Source organism: Narcine bancroftii, chromosome 1 (genome assembly GCF_036971445.1).
Source record: "Narcine bancroftii isolate sNarBan1 chromosome 1, sNarBan1.hap1, whole genome shotgun sequence".
In the NCBI taxonomy this organism is placed as follows: Eukaryota; Metazoa; Chordata; class Chondrichthyes; order Torpediniformes; family Narcinidae; genus Narcine; species Narcine bancroftii.
The window spans coordinates 388,471,914-388,491,034 of NC_091469.1; the positions used below are offsets into that span (position 1 = coordinate 388,471,914).

The 19,121-nt window shown below is 38.2% G+C and overlaps 1 protein-coding gene and 1 long non-coding RNA gene across 6 annotated transcripts in view; one reads left to right on the plus strand and one right to left on the minus strand.

Moving 5' to 3' along the window:
* Window positions 1–18,441, minus strand: part of LOC138751403 (uncharacterized) — a 29,327-nt gene extending 10,886 nt beyond the window's left edge. The window contains exons 1-3 of one of the 2 annotated variants that reach the window (XR_011349901.1): window positions 18,328–18,441; window positions 15,670–16,235; window positions 6,068–6,217 (exon numbers count right to left, since the gene is read on the minus strand). This is a non-coding gene — a long non-coding RNA (uncharacterized lncRNA). The remainder of the gene's footprint in view (window positions 1–6,067; window positions 6,218–15,669; window positions 16,236–18,327) is intronic. The other variant, XR_011349902.1, reaches the window with a different exon arrangement.
* gabbr2 (gamma-aminobutyric acid (GABA) B receptor, 2) overlaps window positions 1–19,121 on the plus strand; it is an 811,906-nt gene that overhangs the window by 158,629 nt on the left and 634,156 nt on the right. For all 4 annotated transcript variants that reach the window (XM_069913637.1, XM_069913635.1, XM_069913636.1 and 1 more), the window contains exon 2: window positions 13,992–14,129. In XM_069913637.1, the coding sequence (XP_069769738.1) occupies window positions 13,992–14,129 (138 nt within the window). The remainder of the gene's footprint in view (window positions 1–13,991; window positions 14,130–19,121) is intronic.

Genomic DNA, 19,121 nt, shown 5'->3' on the forward strand with positions numbered 1-19,121 from the left:
AGGATAAAGAAGGAGCTACAGAAGAGACATTTGGGATGTATGTTTAAACAATGTAGAAATAGGCAGACTGCTGGATGCTTGAAGGGCCCCAAGTACTCAATCTGGAATATGGGCAAAATTTAAGCATGATTCACTTTGCATCTTTCAGGTGACTGACTTTATGTCGCTAGGATCGAATCATCGCAAACTGAGGGGTGAAGGGATGGTAGTGATAACAGGTAGTGTGGGGGATGGGATGGCATATGAGGGGGTAATGACATTGTTTTTCCACACCATTCTACTCTACTCAATGGCATTAATGTAGAGTGAGAAATGAAAATCCAAGAAGATGTTTTGTTTGAGGCATGAGTAAGTCTTGGATAAATGGGACTAGGCCATTTCTGTGCAATGCTTTATAATTCTCTAACAGCTTTTACCATCATGTGAGCTTTCTTTTCCTAAGATGTAATTTCATGAGAAGCATCCTGTTTAGCAACAATGATCTTTGTTCCATAGAAAGTGATCAGCTTTATTGCTATCAATCATATAAAATAATTATATAGGAATCAATTATCTCTGCTAGGTTACCAAATTATCAGATGAATTGCTTGAAAATTTAGAAACTTATGAGTGTATAGTATCACTTTAATATTGCCTTGAGCTATAAAAATATAAATACTGTTACGTGAACGTAAAGTTAAATAAAAATAATATTTTCTAATTCTCTGCATGTCATGTCAGCTAATATACAAGTCAAGTACTGCTGTATTTTAAACAAATGGAAATGATTGTTCATGGAGATCATTTTATTGGATGTATCTTAGCACATTGACAATACTTTCAATGTTTGTTGTTGAATGACTTACAACCATTACTGTCCTTACAAATAGTAAACGTTAATTGTTAGACATTGGGCGACAATTCAATGAAACCTATGTTGTCACAGGGAGAATGCGTAAACTCCAGTCAGACACCACCTGAAGTCGGGCCTGAACCCAGGTCTCTGGTGCTGCAAGGCACTGCCTCAACTAGTTATGCCAAGATACTGCATAGCTGACACTTAATGAGTAGTATTTTCTTTGCCATGAGAGGCACAAAATGAAATTAAATAGTATCAATTTCCTTTCTCTCTTTCATCAATAGCATTATAGTCATAACATCACGTGGCATAGAAATGGGCCATTCAGCCCAACTTGTCTACACTGTCCAATGGGGTCCCTTCCATATTAATCCCTTCTCCCAGCACTTGGTTCATAGTCATCTTGGCCTGGACAATTTAACTGCTCATCTAAATACTAGCTTCAACCACTTCCTCAAATAGTGCAATTCAGATACTGTATTTGCCAGTGTCTGGGTAAAGAAGATCCCCCTCATAGCCCCTCTGAACCTTTTGAGTTGCTGATGACAAAGAGAATGATTTGGCGATAAAATAACTGGATTGGATTTACCCTGATTTTAGTGAGCAGGACCTTCCTAGGCAATGTTTCAAATTTTAAACATCAGTTCTGTAACCTTGTCTTTGGTATTGACATGCTAGGCCAGGCCTTTATTGAGATGGGCATGTTTTGAAATTCTGAAGCGTCTGAGGACACCTCACTTTGCCCATTGCCCACTCTTGCTGCTGTTCAGAATGCATGTTTTACAGTGTTTGGTAATGCCATTAGGACATTTTAAACCAATGACCTTTGAGTTACCATTAACTAGAAACAGAAACCTAATAAGAAGAGTGGTTCTGTTACAGCTAACAAGAGAAAGTAAACATGATGTTCAATCAAAGGGTTTAATAATGTTGCAAGGTGGAATGGCAAGCTGAGTCCTTGAAATAAGTCATATTTCAGCCAAAGAAATCAAGATATTGAAAAGGAAGAGTAGAATAGGATGACGATAAAATAAGAAACATAAAAATTTACTGAAAAAACTTCCATAAATAATGAACTGGAAGGCAACAGCACAATTTAATGTTTGAAATAAGCAAGATAATAGACAAGAAAGAGGAAATAATAGAGAAATTAAATACACACTCTGCATCTATTTCCAGAGAAGAAGATGGGAAACTTCCCTAAAATAGCAGTTTACAGATCTAGAGTGAACGAGCTAAGGGAAATGAATATGAATGAAAACTGTGACAACATCCTGCATGGCAGGTTAATCTGGAAGATTGCCTCATATGGCATCCAAGGGGAGCTGGCCCATTGATTCAAAATTAGCTAAGTGCAACAGGTAGATGGTAGTAATGGAAGGATGTTGGTCTGATTGGATGCCTGTGATGTGCCCCAGAAATTGATGCTTGACCCACTGTTCTTTGTTACTTCTATTAACGATTTGGATGACAGTGTAGTTAACCTGATTAATGCATTTGTGATTGGCACTAAATTTGTTGGTGTAGTGGAGATTGAGGAAGAATTTCTAACAGGATCTGAATCAGTTAGGAAGGTGGGCCAAAAAGTGGCAAATGGAATTTAACCCTGATGTGTGTGAGGCATTGCATTTTGGTTCGTCAAATCAGGGCACGACTTAAATGGTGGGATCCTGAAGAGTGTTGTAGAAAAAAGAGACCTCGGGATACTGGTGCAGAGTTCTCCGTAAGTGGTGACAGATGGACAAAGTGGTGAAGAAAGTATTGGTGAGACCATGCAGAGTACTGTGTGCTGTTCTGATCACCCAGTTATAGGATGGATATCAATACGTTGGAAGGGATGAAGAGGAATTTTAGTGAGATGTTGCTGGGACTAGAGGGCTTAAGTTACAGAAAGAGGATATATCCTGGAGCATAGAAGGTTGAAAGGTGACCTTGTGGAGATATATAAAATCATGAGGGGAATGGATAAAGTGAATTCCCACAGTCTTTTTCACAGGGTGGATACGGGGGGGGGGGGGGGGGGGGGGTGGATGGGGGGGGGGGAATAGGTTTCAGCTGAAAGGGAAAAGATTTAAGAGAGTCCTGAGGGGGAGCTTTTTAACTCTGAGGGTGGTCTATGTCTGGAAAGAGCTGGCAGAAAAAACTAAAAGATGCATTCAAAAGATATTTGTCAGACATAATGGATAGGAAGGGCTTGACAGGAAATGGACCAAATGGAGGTAAATGGGGCTAGTCTGGAATGCCAACTTAGTCAGCATGGATGAATTGGGCCAAGGGACCTGTTCTATCCTGTGTGAGTCTGACTCTGAAATATAATATCAGAGATGTCTGAAAATTGCTAGATCCCCAGAACCTCTGTTTTGAATTCAGTGATGATGGAAATAATGAATATACTGACAATCATTTTCCTCCTACAGATTCTAAAATGACTTCCTCAGACTAGAGAACCCCATTATTCAAGAAAGTGATAGAGAGAAAATGGGGAACCATGAATTATTTAGCCTTCCATCAGTAAATAGGAACGTGGCTAGAATGGTAATGGGCACATGCAAAGAAACAATAGGATTGGGGAATGCCATTATGTATTCATGGAAAATAAATCATGTTTGGCATATGTTAGATTTTTGTGCATATAATTAGAGGAAGCTAGTGAATATTATGTACTTGGATTTTCAGAGCCTTTCCATGAGATGACACTCAAGAGGTTATTGAGTAAAATTAAAGAACATGGGATGAGGGATAATGTACTGGCTTGAATTTAGAATTGGAATTGGTTAATAGAAAAAAAGAATTGGAACTGTGACTGATGGGGCACTTCAGGGATCATTTCAGTGCCTCAGCTGTTCACAACCTACTTCAATCATTTGCATATAAGACCACGGATTTGTTGTTGAGAATAAGCCTTTTGTTCATTCCTTGACAAAGAGCTCAGGCCTGAAACGTGGATTAGGTATTTTTTTTTGTCTCCTATGATTGCTGCAGGAACTGCTGAGTTTCTCCAGCACATTTGTATATTAACTACAATCGCAGCATCTGCAAACTTTAATCTTTCACTCCATTGAGCCGTTCCTCTGCAAAATCCTTTCAAGAGATACCTATCCTGAAGAAGTTCTCCTCCTCTTTTCGAAGGGAGTTCTGTGAGAGTCTCTCGCACTGCTACCTATCTGCACTCCCTGTTGCTCACATGTTCTATTACCACATACTCTTCCACAGCCTATGCTCCTCCCCTTACCAGGCACCTACCTGGTTTTTGCTCATACCTTGATGAAGGGCTCAAGCCTGAAATATTGGTATCTTTGTCTCCAATGGAGTTTCTCCAGGACTTCTGTGTACTATATATTTTTATATACAGTACAACTCCGATTCTCCGAAATCCTCAGTTATCCAAAATCTTTTAAAAATTTCAGATAAATGAGGATATCTGAAACAAATCAGAAATACTCATTTATCTGAAATTTTTTAGGACCCAAACTGACCAGGGACATTGGGCTCCCGGAACCAGTAGTGAGAACCTCAGGCTCCCGGCATGAGCGGGGCCTTTGGGCGTGGGGGGGGCGGAAGTGTCAGTAATTAATATTTAGTGGTTATGTCACGCATGTCTTGCCTTCATTTAGGAAAGATCAGGTGTTCCGTATTGTATACTAACACTAATTTTCATTAAATTTGGACTCCTTTCATGGACTATTTTCATGCTCATTAAATCTGTTCATCTTGATCATTGAATATATTTATTTATGTAGATGGTTTTTCCTTTCGTTAGTAATGTTTTATAGATTCAGCAGAACTACACGACCTTTAATTTTATGTCAAAACCTCTCAGGGCTTTTCGGTAGGAAGTTAGAGTTCTTTTTTTTTCTTTTCTGTCATTCAGACAACATTGTATGGGTAAGGGGTATATCACTATTGTTTTATTTTTGGAAATATATTTATATTCTTCATATCAGGTAACCTTGTGTTCTCTATATAATGTGTTCTTGTTCTATAAAATTCAATAAAAGGATTGAAAGAGAGAAATTGAGAAAAACCTGGTAGATGGAATATAGTGTAGAACAAAATATGAGGACCTGGGAGTAAAAGTTGAAAGGGCAGAGTATTGTTTAACATGATGATGGTTGGAAAGGTGTTGCAGTTTTGTGGGGGATACATATTCCTTGGCTTTAATCACTGAAAATTAATGTGCAGGAGCAGCAAGCAATTAGAAAGGAAAACCGTCGTTATTGCAAGAGGTTTTTAGTAAAAGAGTAAAGTCTTACAGCCATTATTTCTTTCAAAGTGACAGTAATTAGTGCTTAAGCAGCCTTTTCATTTAGTTGGAACACAAGGTGATTGATGAGGAACACACTGCAGTGATTCAGGTCTTCTATGTGTGGTTGTTTCATAGCTGACACTTTTACATTGACCATGTAACCTTTTAATGCATTGGTTACCTAAAATGGGTTATGTTGTGAGGGGTATAACAGTCGTATGCAATTTTTGTTGATGGCACAATGAATTTCTGATTGATTCAAGTATTTCACTTTCCTGACCAAGAAAGGAAAATGATGGGCAACACATGTGCAACAGATAATGTTGTCATGAGATGCTTGCACCCACTCCATCCAGCTCAGATTTTTAATTAAATTCCTTCATATAGTGCCCACAAATAGTGCACTAAAGAAAGGAATTCCAAGAATTTTAACAAATTTCACAAATTATGTATTGCAACTTTTAAAAATAATAATTCTTAGCCCTAAATTCTTCCTATTACAATATCAGGCTGACTCTTAAATGGACACATAAGATTTGTAGATGCAAAGTCTAAACTGTTGAAAGAAATCAGTGGGTCAAACTGGAAGGAAAGGAACTGTCAATGTTTTAGGTGGAAACCCTACATCAGGACTGGTGCATGGTCTTAACTCAAAACACCAACAATTCTTTTCTCTCCACAGATGTTGCTCGATCTACTTAGTTCCTCCAAAAGTTGTTTTTTCTCTCTTTGCCTCTCTTAAATGGCTCCACTCTGTCAGTTCTTTACAGACATATTCCATTGAGTGATCATTGTCTCCCCACATCACCCCCAACCCTTCTTCATGGTCTCTCCACCTATCACACATTTTGTCCAATACTCTAATCCTTCTTGGTCCCTCCTCCAGTCTCTCTCTCTCTCTCTCTCTCACTTCTCCCTGCACCCCCCCCCCCCCTTTTATATACATAACATTAAAGCCTTTAGTTCAAATAAAGGAACCAGACCTGAAATGTTTATTGACTTGTTAAGTTCTTGCAGCAGGAACTTTGCTCAAGATTCCGGCATCTGCAGTTTTCGTGTTTCTCTTGGAAAAACGAGTGAGTTGTTGAACAGGGAAGAAGCGGATGGAGGCATGATTGGAACAAGGATGATCTCTGATAAAATGAGAACAAATGAGTCAATAGGGACAATTACCATGCAATAAGATTTCTGTGCATGTGAAGTGTTGTAAATGAGAAATCCAGGTTATTTAAATAGATAGGACAATCTGGGCCAAAATGATTGTTGTTCTAGATTTGACTCCCTCTGCAATTTAGGTTATGATAGATTATAGATGATAGATGGCCCCCTGGAACTTTGGTTCAGTGAATCTCTTGTATTGAATCAGCAAAGCATTCACACCCCTTGTCACCTTGGTACATTAGCCTACGACAAGGTTCCAGTGCAGTCCTAAGAACAGAAAGGTCAGGGTAGATGTAGGCCTCTTAGCCCCTCAATACTATTCTGCAATTCAATTTGATATTGGCTGATCTGACCTTGAATCAACATTGCATTCCTTCTAAAATTGAAATTACTGGATGTAAATATTTCTCAAGTAAATGGAAACAAAGTAAACAAGATTGGAAAGAAAATGTACCAAACCTATAACATTTATTTTAAATGTAAACATTAAGATATTAGCATTTTTTTGTAATATTTCTGCTCTGAACCTAGTTGCAAGGACATTTATTTCAACTGACTTGACCTTTTATCTCTTTATAATTTATTTCTTTATATTGTGTGGAGCAGACAACCTGTGTTTGCTTAATAACTTTCAGTCATGTGCTTCTCTATCTTATTGTTCTTTGATAGTTCAAAGTAGAACTGCAACAATTCTGAACCAATAGTAAAGAAATTTTCAGATCAGAAGCAGTGAAAATCCATCACCAAATTTACCAATGGGAAATTAATAAGATTTTTAAAAAATAAACAATGACTCATGGAAAATTTTATGAGAAGAAATCAGGGTAATTGCACTAATTACAAAATAAAATCAATGCCTTTTCCTGCTTTAAAATAAAATATCACAAGTATTTTTTAAAGTAGCTTTGTAAACTGCTTCACTAGAAAAATTTAGCTTTCTGATTGGGTATTTTTCCTTAGAACAGTTGAAGGAAATTGGTTCCACCCATGCTGTTTGAACTTTCACCAGTGGAGATCAGGAGGTGATGTCAGTTCTCTCTTGTGATAGGCTCCTTTCTGCTTGCGAATCACTTGAATTCCAACGAAACAATTTTTAAAACAGTAAGTTTAGGTTGAAACAAATTGATAATGTTACTTGGAAAATCAAGTTGGAAATGTGAACATTAGAAAAATTAGGCAAGATAAACCTTGAATCATTTTCATTAAGCAAAAAAAGTTCATTGGATTTCAGTGTTTCAACTGTAGTTTTTGAGCAGGTAGTTGCACTACCAGTTCAGTTTGTGTGTAAAGTAACATAATATTGATATTGAAAATTGGTATTGAAGACTAATTACAGCAAAGAGAGAGACCAGGGAGTACACGTGCATAGTTCCCTGTAAGTGGGGCTTTGGTGGACAGGGTGATAAAAATGGTTAGAGTACTTGCATTCATTGGGTGGGGTGTAGAGGTTAAAAGCTATGACATCATGATATTGCTGTTCAAGACATTGGTGAGCCTATATTTGGCATACTGTGTGCAGTTCTGGTTGCTCATCTGTAGGAAAGATTTTGTAACATAAGCTCCTAACAAAGTAACAGTATTTACTATCGTCAGGATTGGAGTACAGGTATTGAATTGTGTTCTATGTTTAAAACCACCTTTATGCTTGTGGACCTAGTGCATAACTATCTTCAGTCTAGTGCAGCTTCCTGTTGCCTGTGTTCCAAACTCAGAACCTCTCACTTATACTTCTATTGACTTGTTGTTTTGTGTTGGTGGATCAGGATACATATTCCCCATGCTTCCAGACACTCAGAATGTAGAACTCCTGGACATGGAAAGTTCTTTTCGAGAAATTTTTCTTTTTCCCTATTTGCCCCATGTTTCTACAACTGATGAAACACAGTATTTTCCACAATTGATTGCTTTCTAATATGATCTGCAAAACCCCATATCTGAATTGAGTTACTCCTAACATGGGAATGAGCCATTGGTCTTGTGGATCTTCTCTCGATGTTAAGGTGGATCATTGGAGTTGCTCTTGTAAATCCAATCCTTAGTTATAACAGCTGAATGTATTTACATTTTGTGAATATTTTTGCATTTACAGGTACGGTACTTGGAATTAGAAATAACAATGATTATTCCATTTTAATTATTCAATTTGTGAAGTATTGCCCAACAATTAATATGGAAACAAAAAAAGTTTAAAATCATGCCACAAAAATCATTCTGTTGAATTGCTGATGAACTCATTTTAATAATATTTTTATTTGGAAACTTTCATTTTAAACAAACTTCTTGTGATGGTATAATTTCCTTGTTCTTTGAAAACTAGTGCATTTTTAAAAAAAAAATTACATTAAAGAATCAATGACATGACAGTTACTCCTTTAACCTTATCTATTTGGCAGTGAAATGCCAAACCTACTAATTTATAAGGAGTAACTGTTTAGGTACCTCAGTATATTCTGCTAGTAAAGCTGAATAGGTGATTGATCTCAACTTGGTCCTGAAATCTCTACTGTCACACAATCCAGTCTCCAGCCAATTTCACTCTGCACAATATCAAAAATTGATATTGAAAACTAATTACAGCAAAGAGAAGAGACCAGGGAGTTACAGGTGCATAGTTCCCTGTAAATGGTGCTTTGGTGGACAGGGTAATAAGAGGTTAGCATACTTGCATTCATTGGGTGATTAAAAGATGGGGCATCGTGATATTACTGTTCAAGACATTGATGAACCCATATTTGGCATACTTTGTGCAGTTCTGGTTGCTCATCTGTTGGAAAGAAGTCAGTATGATGGAAAGGATGCAGGGGGATTCCACCAGGATATTTGCACTTCTAGAGGGCTTGAGTTGGAGCGAGAAGCTAGATGGGCTGGATCTTTTTTTCTCTGTGTGTAGGAGGCTGAGAGAGGACCTTTATCGAGGTATGGCATTTAAAATCACGAGGGCCTTGGATAATGCTCAAAAACTATTTCCAGAGTTGATGATTCTACAACTAGAGGGCATTGAGTTAAGGAGAGGGGAAGAGATTTAAGAGGGTCCTAAGGGGCAATGTTTTCACTGGTGGCCTTATCTGGAATGAACTGCTGAATGAAGCTTTTGGGGTGGGTACAATTGCAGCATTTGATAGATATGGATATGATGGGTTCTATTGATGAAATGCAGGGAAATTGGATAAACTCAGTACCATCTTGGTCGGCATGGATGATTTGACACAAAGAGCCTGTTCTATGCTGTATGTCTACGCTTCCAGATAACATTCCAGGTGAAGACCAGTGCAGTGCAACTAGCTGTACCTTTAGCCAAGCTCTTCCAGTGCAGATAAAACATTGGTATTGAGCTGACCATGTGGAACATTGCCCATCCATGTACTGATCAGAAATGGAAAACCAATCTCATTCAGCTAATGGCTGCCCAGTTAATAGATGACAAAGGGCAGTTCATTTAGCATAGTGATTAGTGCGAGGTATTACAGCATCAAAAACCTGGATTTGAATCCAGTGCTGTCTGTGAGGAGTGTGCACATTCTTTCTGAGACCTGTGAGTTTTCACTAAATCTCTGGTTTCTTCCCACCCTCCAAAACATATGGGGTTGTAAATTAATTCTACTGTGCTGTAAATATAATTTAAAAATTAATTGAAAATTGTCAGCAGTGGACAGAAGCTACTGCTGTCAAAGAGATCAATGGAGAGAAAGTAAATGACTCTCCAGTGTCCAATGTGGGTTTTGCCAGCACCACTTATTCCACATCATAACCGTACCCAAAATCGAAGTGAGTTTGACTGCTCCATTCATCAAGGCAGCGTTGGACCAGGTACAGCAAAACGGCACACTGGTTGTAGTCATTGGACATCAAAGGGCCAGATTCATACCTTACATACCATCATTGTGGCTCCCCATCAAATGCACAGTGTGAGATTGTAGTGGTTCAAAAAGGTGGTGCACTTGTCTTCTCCTCAGCAGCAAGTGAGGATGGGCAATAATTCTGGCCTCTCTTTGTTTTTTTCACCCCAAAAAAATGTTTAAAAATTTCTTTTCTAAAAGTTTTGTTCATAAGTTTGAGTGGAGGAAAAAGAAAATTGTGACCTTATGATTTCATCAATAATGACAGAAACATTTAATTTAAATTTGAAATTAAAAAAAAAAAAAGAATTTCATCTTTGCAAAATACCTGATGCTCACAAGAAATTAATCTGTTATGAAGCTGTAAAGTCTATCACTGGATTGGAGGAATTTGATTGTGCTGGGGCTGGTAGGAAAAGGTGTTGGGGAAAGGGGAAGTGCTTGAGGTACAAGTTTCCTTAAAACAGGAAAATTTATTTTCGGGAGATTGACCTTGGAGAAAATGAACAGCTTCTGCAATTTTTATTTATAACATGGAAGGAAGTCATTTAGCTATTATTTGTCAGAAACTTTCACCATCACCCTCTTCCCAATAACAATTTGTTCTGGGATATTTAGGAAACTCGTTTTTAATTTCACTGCTGCTTCTTATGTTTTAATTGTGAAATAATTTTCATGCTATTTTAATTTTCGTGATAATTAGTTAGAACTATAGTTTCAATTCATCATTGTCTGATGAGAGTTTTCCTTGTGTTTTCAACTCCTTCTTGTGGACTGTCATCCTTGCTCTCTGCTTCTTTTTCATTGCCCTTCTTGAAACAGTAAGGGACGATTTCCTCAGGGAGAGCGATGGAAGCCCTGGAAGGACAGGATTATGAGGGCGGCATGGTTGGTGTAGCAGTTAACACGATGCCTTTACAGCACAAGCGATTGGAATCAGAGTTTGACTCTTGTGCTGTCTGTAAGGAGTTTGTATTGTGACAGAATATGTTATGTTCATATTGTATATAGATATGATTTTGGGAGATAAATTGGGACAGATTCTTTTTAGTATAGGTCACATACAAATACTTAAACAGTTCTCATTTAAAATACTGGAACTCTGCTCAAGCTAGACAGGCCGGCTCAGAAGGCCTTTGCAAAGCATTGAGGAGTGTCTAAGGGACTTCACTAATGGATTTTTGTTTGGAAAAACAACAGATGAAAGAACTCGGAGGACTGGATTAGGAGCCACAGTCTGAGTGGAGGATGCTGTTCTTGGAGGGTCATGTGGTTTTTTGCAAGCAGAGAGGGAGTCAAACAGGCTTTTCTCTGTGTGTGGGAGAGAGAGATCAGTTCTGCAGTTTTGCAGTCAGCAGCAACAGCTGGGACTGGAACAGGACACGCTGGCAAGCTTGTGGAAAAACCTCATTTGGAAGATGGGTTGTGAGTGCTTAGTTCAGCCTGGTCAAAGCCCTTGTGGTTCATGAAAGAGGAGAGGACTGACTGCCTAATGTTTCACTTGAAATAAGAGAAACATAAAGGAACTCTGTGGTGACCTGAAAGAAAAAGGTTATCATCTGGAAAGCCCTGATGGGACAAGTTTCTTTGGCAAGATACTGAAATGGCTGATTAAAAGGAATCAGTTGTAGGTGTCCAGTGAACAACAAATCTCTTTGAAAACCAATAAGAACCTTCCTAAGTGGTAACCATTTACCTTTCAAGCACCAAAGCTTGGTGAACTTCAAAAATGTTAAATTCTTTGCACAGTATAAGAATTGCCTGCAACCAGTGAACTTGGAGGAATGAGAAGTGAGATTGGACTGTGAGTCATAGAATTTTTCTAAACTTACACACACATTATATATACGTGTGTTTAGAATTAGAAGGGGGTTAGGTTAATTAAGTTAATAGAGATAAGTTGGAGTGTGATTCTGTTTTCATGTTTAAAGATAATTAAAAGCTACTTTTGTTCAAGTAACCATTTGTCTTAGTGAATATCTATTGCTGCTGGGTTTATGGGTCCTCTGGACTCATAATAGTATGTCCTCCATATGTTTGCGTGGGTTTTCCCTGGAGGCTCCAGTTTCCTCCCACTGTTCAAAATGTACTGGGGTGAGGGTTTTAATAGGGTAGCACAGAGTTGTGGGCCGAAATGGCCTGTTACAGTGCTGTATTTCTAAATTTAAAATTTAAAGCTGATATTTGCCCTCCACATCCAAGTGCAGATAAGGATTTTGCTGGAGATCCTTGAAGTATATCAGGACTTGATTTTTCCACAGTCTTATTTCCCCAAATTCACTTTCAATATTTGTTAAATAATTTTTAAAATTACTGCTGGTGTGGCCTTAGTTGACATGGCTTAATGGATATTAATTTTATTTTCAGAAATTAGCTGCTAGACAGTAAATTTAAATAGTTTGTTTCAAGTCATGAAAATTTATTGTGAAAGTATAATGTGACATATTATTGCATTGTTTTTCTTATTAATGAAATACAAGTAATTGCTCAAAAAATCCTTCATTGGGATCCATTGGAACAATTGAAAAAAATATTGTCACTTTTCCCAGAAGAAGAAAACAAAATCACCTTCTGAAAATTTGTTGATTTCTAAAAATTCAATGAAAGGGAAAAAAAATGTGAGGTAAAGACCCAATCAGACCTGTTCGGTACCAGCCTATTCCAAACATTGTGCATTTTTAGTCGTCTGGCCTCACAGGGAGAGGAATTTGACAAAGTCAAGCATTTGGGTCCCTTCCCCCATCCCTGCTGAAATGCTGCAACAGGTCACATCTGGTCTGGATCAGAAATATGCTGGGTATCCCGTTGATCGAAACAACTTTTATTCATTATAGTTGCTTGAAATGAACTTTTAACAACTCAAATTTTGGTTCAAGCATCAAGCTAACATTTACAAGGACGTGGCACATGTTACCTGCCATTTTATTTTCATTTCTCCTGCAGTAACTTATGGAGGACCAAACAATACAGATTTTATTGTTTTGTGGAAGATGCTCCGCAGCAGCTCAAGATTCTTAAGAACATTTAGACCAAAAATATTTTTCATCTGCTGAACTTTTCTCCATTCTTAAAGAATGCAATGAATTGCTTTAAAATGCATAAAGTGGATTCAATTTTTTTAAAAATAAAAGGCAATTGTATTTTCATGGAGTTGTACTTCCTGAACTACTTAAATTTCCAATAAATCTGTAAAAATGCAAATGTTTTGTTCTTTGTTATACTTAATACTAAAACGTCATCCTTGTTTTGTTAACTGAAGAATCAACACTGTATTTGTATTCTGTACTCATTTGCTGTGCCAGATGTCATTTTAGTCCATCACCTGCAATTCCCTGTCTGCATACCAGTAGAATAAAAAGACCATTTCCCTAACAGCCTTTTTGCATCAGTTTAAACTAATTTCAGACTTTCATTATAGCAAACTGTGAAGTGTAAATCTGTAGTAAATTTGACAAGATAAGTTCTGGAAAGAAGAGGCTGGGGGTTCTGGGAGGGCTAGATTAATGTCCAGTCCAAAGAAGTAGATTTGCAATACTTGGCCTTGTATTTGGGGTTATATCTTAGTGCAATTACTTGTACTTCATTCTTTGTTTACCTGCACGGTTCAATTTTTTTCAACTTGTTTTTGCTGTCAACTAAATCCCAACTAATATTAAATGTTACAAGCATGTTAATGAAGTAATACCATGTGAGACTCCACTCTTGATTATGTTTAAAAGGGCATAAAAATGTGTATGATACTCAAGTTTCATAGCCACCTAAGTTGAAAACTTTAATTTGGCTTCTGCTTTTATTCGCTATATTGCTAATACCACTTTTAATAGTGTAAATCATTTTCTCTTATTGTTTTAAGTAATGCCAAAATTATTGCTACCTTGTTTTAAATGGATGTGTTCTCTATTTGTTGCAGTGTGATAATGCTAAAGGGCTCAAAGCCTTCTTTGATGGCATCAAATATGGACCTAAACACTTAATGATCTTTGGTGGAGTGTGCCCTTCCATTACGTCCATCATTGCTGAATCGCTTAAAGAATGGAACCTGGTGCAGGTAAGAGATGTCATTATTAAACTACTGAAGCTGAGGCACCTAACAGATAAATTTGCTTGTCTTTAATTGTCTCTACAATGTTGACTTGCATTTCCAATCAGACCATGAGTGAACTCTTACAAAATTGCCCAGGAAAAAAAAATGAAAAAGAGAAGCAGATATTGAGAAACTGCCCTCTATGTTGTTGCATTAACTGGATATGATTATAGATGCACTTGATGTACAGTTTTTAAAAATGTGATACTAATAATATATAAAATACATTGAGAATTCCTTAACTGATTAATTTTGTGAAGTAATTACGTTTCGTGTTTACACTCTGTGCTTAAGTTGTTGCAAATATAGTGAACATTAAAGTGGCTTTGCAATGCAGCTGAGTTTTAAAATTGTTGGACGATCACCATTGGGTTATGTCGGAATACAGCGTATTGAGGCTGGATTTTTGAGTTCAAATGATCAGTTTTATGGTATTGTGCAACTTGTAAACATAGTCCTTGTGTTGTTGGTATATTTTTGTCAAGTACTGAAGCAGCTTAAATGTAATTATCTATGAATGGTTGCCATAGTGCTCTATGCAACAACAAAAAAATCAGGATTGTGAAGTACAATATTATAAAAGATGAGCAGCTATCACTACTGAGAGCTGCGTACTTGGAAGAGAACAGTCAAATAAGTCAGTATAGTTTGTTTGAAGTTGGATAAAAATAGAGATTGTGATTTTTGCTCATTTTATGTCTCAAAATATTACTTTTGTCATTTCTGAAATGGATTGGTGCAAATGTGGGATAAAGAAATTAAAAACATTTGTAATTGGTGCAGGTGAATATTGTCTAAAAACAAAGGATTGCTGTTGGTTGGGCTATTGATTCACAACAGCTTAAAGAGAGAATCTAAAAAGAAACCATTTAAAGTGCTTAATTCATATTGCTGCAGACTGAAGTAAATTGATTGTTTGATTCTCATAATTAACACTTAAAAGCCGAACAGTTGTAAACTTCATGACTAAAAATAAATGTAAAATTGGCTTGGAACATTTGATTGTTCTAACCCTGTCCACCTGAGTAGTTCGAAAACATCATCCTCCAAATGGAAATTTTCTCAATTTGCACACCTATGTTTTGATGAAAGTTGCAACTGTCACACAGCTGGCCAACATTCATCATCAACCTGATAACTGGCCAGTTGGGCACTATTTAAGTGCACGGTCTGCTGTATCTCGTCGCTCACTCCAAAGACCTTTATGTATTTTATCTGAAAATAAGAGCTCACTTGTGCATAATTGGACAAATTTAGTCAGGACCAAAAATCCATGTCATAAACAATGTTGTAGGTAATGTGCTAGCTTTTAATGAATTGCATTGCTTTTGCTGGGGATCTGGCATAAATGCTAAGACAAACTATCCATCTTGTTATTCACTTGCACCCATAGTTTGGGTTAAATCTTCCAATGCAACAAAACACTCTTAAATAATCTGTTTTACATTGGTTTTGTTTTAAAGTTTAACATCAGTTTTAGCATTTTAAATCTTATTTTACTCACCCAATTGAAGTTTAACTTTAGGTGTTCAATGGGATATGCTGCATTCAGTGTCTGATTGTCTGCAGTGTTTCTCTTTAATTTGCCATGCTGAGGTAAATTTTTGTAGATGTCTTTTACTGTATTTTCAGTAAAAGTAGCACAAAGACGCTTCTCATTGGCTGTCCTCTCTGATTATGTATATTTCAAGGTTGAATCTCATTGAGTGTGCCCACTGCCCTACTTGGCTCAACATTCCAGCATATGAATGCAGCAAGGAAGGCAGAGACATTCACAGCAATCTTTGACCAAAAGTGTTGCTTCCTGGGTTTTTGTCATCACATAAGCTCATCTTCAACAACTTAATTTTTTATGCAACTTGTCAAGCAGTGCTCGAGCACACTGGATACAACATAAACATCTGATAGCATCCCCAACAAAAAGCTTTTTGCTCCAGGGTTGATCAGATTTCCAGCCATGTCTTCAGGTAGAAAACTGTCCCTTTGACCTGTTCTCTGAGAGCATTTCAATTAAGCCGGCATCCACTCCATGAGTCCTCACTCATTCTTCACCAGCTAGAACCATCTTTCCTGGAAAGAAATGACAATTAATTGCTGGAGTCCAGTTATCTCGGGTCGATAAAACTGTTACAGGAGATTTTTCAAGATGGTGTTAGAGGCCATTTCTTTCATCATAAGCTCAGCAATGAGAACACAAGAGACTGCAAGCCCTGAAACAGGGAGTAAGCCAAAAAGTTAACATTCCTCCTGTTTTCCCTAGATACTGTTCAAGCTGCTGACATCTTTCAATAGTTTGATTTTGGGGTCAGAGGTGCAAAGTGACTGCCACATGTGTATCTTATCAGGTAACTTGTAACAGGGTAGCAAACATTATTTGTACAGTCCAAAATGATGAGGGTGGCTGGGAAGACAAAGATCAACGAGGTTTTTTATATAGTGGGTGGGGGAAAAGTGAATGTCAAGGTGGATATTCTCTGCCTTTACATCGATTCAACACCAACAGTGGATGCTGGATGTGGACTCTGCTCAGTCTGCGGGGGTGGGGTGGGGGGTAGTCTCATAGGAAGAGCAAGTCGCTCCACCTCACTCCGTAAAGGCAATGCCACTGAATGTGGCTGTTTCAAGGTGGGATGATGATGCCATCAATTTGCAACCCAGGAACCACCAACAGGGTTCCCATGGTGATTGGTGCTGGGGTTACCATATAACCATAACCATATAACCACTTACAGCACAGAACAGGCCAGTTCATCCCTACTAATCCATGCCGTAACAAATCCCCACCCTCCTAGTCCCACTGACCAGCACCCGGTCCGTACCCCTCCAGTCCTCTCCTCTCCATGTAACTATCCAGTCTATCCTTAAATGTAACCAATGATCCCGCCTCAACCACGTCTGCCGGAAGCTCTCTCCTGCCATCTGGAAATGTCCTCTTCCTGTTATCTTCCTCCACTCCTTGCTCCTTCAACGAGACCAAAGAGCAGGAGGGCAGTGAGGACCTGGAAGGTGAAGAGGAGTGGAGGGAGTCTGGCCGGAGGCCTAGTGGAGGTAAGGAGAGTCAGAGCCTGAAGAGCAGACAGTGCCATAGGGCGAAGGGACCCATGTGCTGAGCTTCTTGGTCTGAGAGGAAGGAGGAGAGATGCTGAGGAGTGGACATGGAGAAGTAGATGGATGAAAGAGGGGAGTGAAGAGGCAGCCTTGGCGTACCAGAGAGGCAGAAGAGCTGGATGAAGGAGCCTCAGGTTTTATAACATGAACCTCTTTTTGTTTTAATGCTGGATCAATGGCCATCTTTGTAACCCATAATCCCCCACGTAGCTGGAACCATTCTGAATTTCCCAGAGTGGTTCCAGCTGCATAGGGGATTATGGATAACAAAGATAGCCATTGCTCGGCATGTATGTTTGACCTCACGGCAATGGGCTGCACTACTGCTCCCCTCACCCCGCCTCCCACAGCTCTGGAGAATACCTGCTGACGGCACTCTCTATAAAAGTAATGCTAAGCGCCTTATAGGCCTTCTCCGTGAAAAGGTAAGTTTGGCTTTCTTTCCTCCCCTCCACCCCCCCCCCCCCTGCAAATAGAGCCAGCCTAGCCTCAATACAGCGTCGCTCCATAAACTCCTGTCTGGTAACATGTTGCTGACCTTCCACTGTCACAGAGTAGAAATCTTACAATTCAAACAATGAAATGAAGGACTCTCTTCACAATTACAATGGTTTAAAAATAAAGGTTGCTACCACCTCTGTGAGAGACATGTTCATGAGTTAGTTCTCAATTGGCAATCCAATCCATGATCTTTATCATTACTTACCACTTTAATTTTTCACTAGACGTATTCTTAGTTTAACCTTGTAATATTTGATGTGTTTATTTTGATAAACTTTTATCATTATATTGTTACAAGATCAAACCAGCAACCACAAAGAAGGCATATCACACAGGGGTAAAAATGAACAATTACTTTATTAACAAAAATTCACCTTCAAACTTTAATTCAAAACCCCCCTTTTATAACAATGCCCCCTGGTTACGATGCAAATTCCTATAAGTGTAAAACTAATAAATTCCCCAGCCTAAATATAACATATGTAATTAAAGTCTAAGTTATATTTCCAACCAGCCCACAGAAAAACTTAGATACAAAACACAAAAGACTCACAAAACTTTGATCTCAACTGAAGCAAAGATCATAAACAAAATTCAGTTTGTTTGGTAAACTGAAGCCAAAAGATCTTTGAGAGAGAGAGAGAGAGCACAAAATTCAAAGTTGTCTTCTTGTGTTGCTTGCAGAGAGAGGAACCAATGGCTTGGTCCGGATCCTTCTGGCTACCTTCGGAATGTTCATCCTTTTTGAAATCCCAACATTCTAAACTGTCCTCCTGACCATGACTCATGCTCTGGGCCTTCTTCCACTCCACAGCACCCCTGAGTAGTGGTTTATCATCCAAGTCCAGAAATTTTTAGATCATTTTCTGCACATGCTCAGTCCGTCTCCCACTCTCTCAGCAATTCACCTTCACCTTGGCTCTCTAAGGCAAACTGTCACTTTTTAACATAAAACCACACAACACATAGGCCAATGCACAACACAGAACTCTGTAACAATATTATATCTTTTAGAAATTGTTGTCAGGGTAGTTAGTGTTTGACAACTCATTGCTGATGCAAATGTCAACACTTATTGAAAGAAAAATCTCATTTAAGGTTCCAAGTTAGTTTCAATATTCATTGGACTGTATGCTCAACATTGTAACCCTAGATAAGAATATTGTTTTAACATGTATCCCACAATATAACAACAAAACTGGTGATGTAATTGGTTGAGTCCAAAAATTAATCAAATGTGAAGGAAGCTTGGGATTTTGTCTTGAGGATATTGCCAGGCACTATATAAATCCTGTCCTTTCACTATGAAAAAACATGCACAATGCAGAAATTGTTATTTCAATTAAT